General features: G+C 35.6%; 1 protein-coding gene and 1 long non-coding RNA gene across 3 annotated transcripts; both read right to left on the bottom strand.

The window, feature by feature from the left end:
• Positions 1-430: 430 nt before the first annotated feature.
• On the bottom strand, positions 431-773 carry LOC116179347. Its single transcript, XR_004146995.1, has 2 exons — positions 701-773; positions 431-599 (listed from the first exon to the last, which is right to left on the bottom strand). It is a non-coding gene; the product is annotated as an uncharacterized LOC116179347 (long non-coding RNA).
• Positions 774-1,759: 986 nt separating this feature from the next.
• On the bottom strand, positions 1,760-2,976 carry LOC116179346. 2 transcript variants are annotated; one of them, XM_031499128.1, is made up of 4 exons: positions 2,920-2,976; positions 2,728-2,867; positions 2,496-2,679; positions 1,760-2,411 (listed from the first exon to the last, which is right to left on the bottom strand). In XM_031499128.1, the coding sequence occupies exons 2-4, from the start codon at positions 2,839-2,841 to the stop codon at positions 1,783-1,785; spliced, it is 927 nt and encodes a 308-aa protein (XP_031354988.1). In that variant the 5' UTR covers positions 2,842-2,867; positions 2,920-2,976; the 3' UTR covers positions 1,760-1,782. The 2 variants fall into 2 exon arrangements, with proteins under 2 accessions (XP_031354988.1, XP_031354989.1); XM_031499129.1 differs by lacking the exon at positions 2,920-2,976 and having other exon boundaries at positions 2,728-2,913.
• Between the last annotated feature and the right edge of the window lie 4,501 nt (positions 2,977-7,477).

Here is a 7,477-nt window from a genome sequence, read left to right on the forward strand (position 1 = left end):
GATCCGATTTATTTAAAAAAAAACGCAATTGTGAGAGAAAACAGGTAGTGAAGATATTTATTCCTGAAAAAACTCTCAAATGTTCATATTCAAATCGTATGTACAAAAGAAAAAACGACACTACACCACAAGTATATACATATGTATAAACGGCCCAAAATAATATTCTTAAACACGCTGATTCTCTTCTGCCTCATGAATATAATCATCATAATAATCTTCGTCACTATCAGATTCGTCCAAGTTGACAATCACCGGTAAGATGTCTTAATATATCAATATGTTGTTCCCGTTCCTAGGCCTGGTTTATAATGCTTCTGTATGATCAAAATATCTTTTCCATTTTTCCGGTGTAACCTAAACAATAAAGTTATTAAGTACTACTGTTTCACAAAACAGCATATAAAGAGGTTACTTTGTGCAGTGTCTCATTCCATAAAGACAAAACGGCACTGTGTGTGACAGGCTGAATTGAACCGATCCTTGCATCGTAATGCCGTTTGCATTCTGACCATACCATTTCGATTGGATTATACTCGCAGTGATATGGAGGAAGTCTCAAAACACGATGACCATGTTGTAATGCTAATTCGTTCAATCTGTACAAATCAACATGGAGTGAAAAAAACCATAACAATCAGCTTCCTATCCAAAGGTCTACCTAACTGCAACCAAACATTTAATTATCAGCGATGCCTACCTAAATAGTTTTGGTGGTATATGATTTTTCACTACTTCCCAGATCTGATCTTGCATCATTGTTGGTGCAAATCATTGAGTTAGAAAACTAATGGAGGGAATCAAATGCTTGGCCAGACGTAGACCACGGGAACCAAAAGTGGCCTCTAACTGTGATTAAAGTACCACACCACTTCCGGTATCATTAGCGTCTCACTTCAGTGGCGTAGAGATATAATTTTCTTTCCACTAATAGGAATAATAACAAAAAAAAACGTATAGGAGTAACATACATGCTCGTGGTAAAGTAAACAAAATAGACAAGGATGGGAAAGTATGCAGATTTAATATAATCATTGATTACAAATCTAAATATACATCGATGTGTTCCAGTAGTATAATTAAGGCCAGTTTACTATAGCCACTACAACTTGACAACTCCCATATTCACTGTGTTGATCAATAGCTACAATTGATTGGTTGGTCTCAGGTTCATTACAAGTTTTGATAGTACCTACTGCATATTTGACGAGATATTTGATGAACATTTTCCGGTGCAACCTTTGGTCGAAATCACAGTCAATAAAGCGTTGTGGGCACAAAAGTAAATTTCGAGAGCTGATCTTGAGATATATTTACAAATGTTAGGTAACCATTTTGCTCGAAGTACCGGTTCGTTTAGAAAACTAAGAAACATAAACTAGGTACCTACAACCTCGCCTACAACATGATAAATCACATCTTACCGATGAAAGGAAATGCCCTGTTTCTTCCCTTTATATGAAATTTTGCATGATACGCAGCTAATCATTCTCAATTCACAAAATTGCGTGTGATAAAAACACTATGTGGCAGTTAGTTATTTATATAAACCAGAGCACAAACCGATCCGAAAATATTAGGTACTTTAAAATGGCAAATTTAATAAAATTTGAATTTGGTGGAAAACTGACAGTGACAGGACCCGCGTTTTCATATGTCAAATAATGTCGGCCAAAATGTACCTTCACGGGAACCTATCCACGCGAGTGGCCTCTATCTGTGGCAACTTCCGTCTACAAAAATTCTTACCCCCTCTACCATTATATTCCCTCCATTAGTTTTCTAACTCAATGGTGCAAATGTAATGTCTCGTGATGTTAGCCACTTTATAAGTGACATTTTTGTCCAGCATTGATTTGGACTTTTTTCTACCAATCCTGAATGGTAAGAAGCGTTGTCCATAATTATAAGAGAAGGTTCATCCAAGTTCGGGATCAATTGTTGTTCAAACCACATCTCAAAGTTAAGGCAATTCATGGAGTCATGATAGTCTCCGGACTTGCTACCAGATTTAAAAATTAGACTTGCGTTTGGTACAAATCCATCTTCTGATCCTGCATCGAGTATTATATACCTGACCCCTTCACCACTTTTTTTTCTAACTGTTTTGAGAGTACCATCTTGCCAGCTTCTTCTAAAAGACCCTTTACTGTATATCCAGGTTTCGTCTAAAACCACAGGTGATCGTAATGGAAAGAGTGAAGTTTCGTTGTGTTTAAAGTCTCTCAAAAATTGTAGTCTTCTTTGAGCTACATAGAGCTGTTCCATTAAAAATAATCTATTAGAAACGGTGCATCTCCGCCACGTGAATTTCAGTTTCCTCAAACTGCGGGATAAAGAGGTAGCAGATATTTCTACGCCATCAAGTCGTTGAAGATTACTGTGTAAAGAACGGAGTGTAACATTCTCACCTATAAAATCAAATCCATAAGTGTTCTCGCGAACGTCTTCATTTGAAGCAAATCTTCCCTTAGAACATAAAGAATGTTATTTACCTGTCGCATACATTGCATAAATCCGTGTCCTTATTACATGTTCATGTATTTCATGCAGCGAAGGTCCGTGAGATAAACTAATAGCCACACTTTTTTGCGATTTGTAATCGTCATCTTTTTTAACACCTCTTGTACTAATTCTTTTTACAGTCCACAACGATACACCCAGGGCAGCACAAACCCTCTGTGATTAAGTAAGCATGATTATAGCAAACGCATAGGAAACACTTACATCATATACTGCGCTTACGGGTGTTAAAGTTTTGCCTGCTTCTTTTTCCCCTTGGAAGTACTGAATCAACTTCAAAATCAAACTTTGCTCACCTTCTGTGTATCGGTTCGTCATATTTACCTAATTGTAACGGTAATGACCTAAATTCATGATATGAGCGAATCGAACCTTTATGTAAAATTTTTAAAATACTTGTCTGTTAACGGCGTTGCTGCACTGTGGACTTGCCTAAGCGTTTTCAACTTTGATGATATTTACTTCACTTTTAACACAAACTACCTAATCAAAAGGCATTTAACACTGGAAATCTGTCTATAACGAAAATCGTTTGACGGATTGATATTATTGACAGATCAATAATTGGTTTATTTGTCACGACTTACGTTAATGACGTAATTTTTTTGTCTCAATCGATTTAAATGTAATGAAGAGAGAATCACATTTATGACGTCAGGTTCAGCACCAGTGAAACAAAGTATATTTCATTTTTGGGGTGTCAAATTACATTTTCAAGGTCAGACAAGCCCAGTGACTCCATTTTTTAAGATGTTAAACTAAAATGTTTGTCTTACAAGGTCCATGGCTCCAATTTTTTTGTGGTATCAAAAGCCAATGGCCTTAACTGTGTCAAATTACAATTTTAAGGTTATTCAATGCCAATGACTTCATTTTTATGTGGTATCTAATTGCATTTTTGAGGTTATCCGGGGGCACTGACCCCATTTTTATGGTCAATGATCCCTTTCCATTCGGCTCAAGTCAATGGTTACAGTTGTGGCGTCTAACTACCTTGTCAAGGTCGCCCAAGGTCAGTTGACCAATTTTTGTGGCGTCAAATTACATTTTCAAGGTCAAGACCAGAACAACTTAAGACCTTCCGCAGGTGCACTTCTAAAAAGCATAATGCCATAAAGCATAATCAGCGGACAAGCCACGTTTTTTTCAATTCACGAGGGGCCTCCAGTCAAAGAAAATTAAGATAAGCACGAAACCGTCCGTCCAGTCCAACAAGTCGAAGGCCTGTATAATCGAATTTGGGAAAAATACGGAACTTATCAGTACAGATAGGTTGTCTATTTAAAATTTTAAGCTGTTTCTAATTGTGTATTATTCTGTTTTATCTATACATTTATTATTAATCAATTATTATTAACCAAGAGCGTTAATTGTGTAACAGTTCTAAGCTAATCATAATCATTAATTCACTATTATTTGGTCATTAAAAAAAATAGTCAATAGAAACAAAGGTTTGGTTTCGTTGGATTCTATTGGCTATTTCTTAATGACTAATGATAGTAATGATTGTATAAATCCATCAGTGTCAGTGTTGTGTCAAAAATTAATCCATCAGAATTCATAGCGAAACTAATAATGGAAAAACAATCGTATTGGGTAATAACGACGGGCGTCATTGGAGGGAAAATGCGTAATTCCCATACATTCTCAAAATGGTTTGCTTTTAAATTGTTTATTCACCCGTTAATTTGTAAAGGGCGGGATCGAATCGCATCTTGAAACGCCAATGAATAATAACGGACTGCGGTTGTTCTTCCAAGACGTCGCATTTACATTTCAAAATAGAGGCTGACTGGGGGTTTTTCTAGGGTTGTGTATCTTACAGTAGTACGTACGCTTTCTTAACTCCAGCTCCAATTTAAATTGCGTTTATATACGTTCTTTTTTATAAATTATAATTATGCATCACTCCATGAAGTACTTTTTGTTAATATTGCAGTCGTGTCATTCGAGCATTTTTAAAAACTGAATACGACGTGAATGGAGAAAAATGAGACGGAAGTCAAGCTGTTGAATAGGCATTGTTTCCCAATATACAGTGATACTTATTAAAAAGTAGACATAGGAATTTACGTGTACTGATTTTCCCTATGTCTATTTTTAAATTACAAAATCTCTTCTGGACGCCTAATTTTATGGAAGCGAAATAACTTTAACAACAACAAATCATTATACATTCTAATAACATCTGGTATTCTTATTAAAAATGGGGCGCGGGGCATGAAAATAAATGAAGTTCAGAATAGAATACAGTATTGTTTCAATGGAAACGACGGGATAACCTAAGCTCGCTTTTTTGGACGTCTAAGTTAAATAACTACAGAATTTTCAGATGTCTTGTAATGGTTTCTATGCCTTCTGCTATAAAATAAGCACACGAGGATAAAGGGAAACTAACCATTTCCTGAAAGTTAGTGCACTCGATGGTTAAAGCGTCTATTTATCTTCTTATATAATAAATGAGTATGTTTTCATGCTAGAGTACAATACGGTTTATCTGATTGGGAAGGTATGTAGGTATGGCAGTATTGACCACGCAAGTAAAGCAATTAGCCTAATTATCAACAGAGCAAATGAACTATCATTTCCATTGTTAATAGCTTAAAAATACTTCGCATAAAGTATCTATCTTTATATAAGGCACTAAATATATACTTCTATATTCATTTGCTCCTAGAAATTCTGTAAGAAATGTCCACAATACATTCAATGAGCGTTACCTAAAATTAAAAAAAAAACACTTAAAGTTTAGTTCTTTACAAACAGTGCGAGTGCAAAGTCTGGAACTATCACCACAAATCTTTTAATAAACGTTTTTGAAAAATTTGTATCTTAAATTTTTTAATGGAAACCTTTTTTTATGCAGAATTCGGAAAGAGCATGAAATTATAATGACATACAAAAGCAGCAAAGAGACCCCCCCCCCCTGAAATTAAGCGTTCACCTTTTTTAGAATTTCCATAATACGGAGAGGGTACTAGTAAATTCCGAGACGCTCGCGTACCTAATATGGAACTCGTTCAAAAATTAAAACTTCTTTAATTAATTACTCGGCGTTCAGAAAAATATGGGATCGATATCAGACTTCAAGTTTTTTAAGCGCGCTTCTTTTGAGATACCGCCCAGCTTATTACATTCACTTGCTTTGTCGGACGGAAGTTTCTGTAAACGTGGTTCTAATTGACACCCATTGTCTCTTGGAATTTAAATTTTAAACTAAAATCGATTAATCGGTAATTAACGGACCTAAAACTTAATAAGAATGATTATCTCTCTTCTTCGCTGCCAAGAGCGCTTTCAGCGGCGGTAAAAACAGTTTAAATATTCCTGCAGGAAAGGTTGTAAAACTAATAAACTTTTTTTGCGTATTTTGTCCTAGAATTTCATGCTCTTTCCAAACTCAGCTTAAAAAATAAGGTTTGCTTTAAAAAAATTGTCGTTTAAGTATATCTCAAAAACAAAAAAAAAACGATTCTGAAGTGAGAATGGATATTGGAATATTGTCTAACAGTTGAACCTTAAAAAACAAGGATTGTATGTGAACAACAAAGGTTTCACTGATTTCCGCATAAACCGGAAGTGGTACCGGAAGTTTCAATATGCGATCGGATGGATCGTAATGTCACGTATGAAATTATATTTCACAAATTTTTTGTACCTCGCCACGTAAAAGATATATTCAGCTGACCCACTTCCCTCGAACCACTGTATACAGCGCTCACGCGATGGAAGGAACAAATTCATATACAATTTGCTTGTAGTTTCTGGAAAAATCTTGATGTACGTATACTGCTATCACATTTTTTTGCATTGCGGTGAAATGTATCCACATTTTGTCCATCTAGTGTAGTATGATACTTACAGTTAGTAATCAAGTATTAATTTTCAGGGTTTTTGCGACATTTTCGAAGGTAGCAGTTTTCAATGACAAGCATGCCAATGCTGTGAATTCGTCGTATAGATTAGTATCGTCTAAATAATCGCATGCATTGGACGCTGTACCTGTAAATTAACAGTTCGCCGTTACGAACTGAAAATTCATAATTTATGACAGGCGCAAATTTAATTGAGCAATGGATAGGAGCCGCTGTGCGAGTGTTATTTACTTGAAAAAAATGATGCGAGAGAGAAAAAACGAATTACCGAAAAAAGCGGAAAAGTTACGTTTCCGTCAGTTCATGTGGCGATTAACACAATTTAAACGGGAAATCTAATTTCCAAGTATACAAAACCATCCCTTTATCCCCGTGCGTGCGTAACAAAACGTTAAATTACCTACACTTACAAGGGTTAGTAGGTTTATAGCTGGCGATTTACGTAGAAAGACGCGCTTTTAATCTTTTTGCCATGCAATCCATGCGTAAAAACCCGCACAGGCTTAAGGTTTTTTTTTATGTATTAGGCTTTGCGAATGCACATTAAACAACCCAACGGAAATTTATAACACTCGTCCACGATTTATTCCGTAAAATGAAACGGTTGGTGACAAGGGAAGGACAATTTATGGGAGAGGTTTATTTACCTACCCCGCAAACATAACACAAAACTCTCCAATTAGGAGAGTGTTTGTCAATATTTAACAGTAAGTAGATTAAGTGCCTTGTAACACAGCACTTAGCATGTTATTAACGCATGAACTAAATTGGCAAGAAAATCGATAAGGTATTTGCAACAGATTTATGGAAAGCATATATGCACGTGATTGTTTTCTGAAGTTGATTGTTGTTTAACATTACCATAGTCCATACGTGCCATTCTACAAGTTTCCATGCGAATTTGTTTAATACTAATTAAACCGAGAGCAGTTTTCCGCATCTACAAATTGCAAATATTTGCTAATATAATTGCATCCAGCTATTGCTAAATATTAAGCGAGAGCTCTAATAAATAATAACCGTTTGCGTATGGAATCAATACAGATTTACGACTTTGGATATTCAAAGTTCCGTTTGTT

Source organism: Photinus pyralis, unplaced genomic scaffold (genome assembly GCF_008802855.1).
Source record: "Photinus pyralis isolate 1611_PpyrPB1 unplaced genomic scaffold, Ppyr1.3 Ppyr1.4_LG8, whole genome shotgun sequence".
Lineage (NCBI taxonomy): Eukaryota > Metazoa > Arthropoda > Insecta > Coleoptera > Lampyridae > Photinus > Photinus pyralis.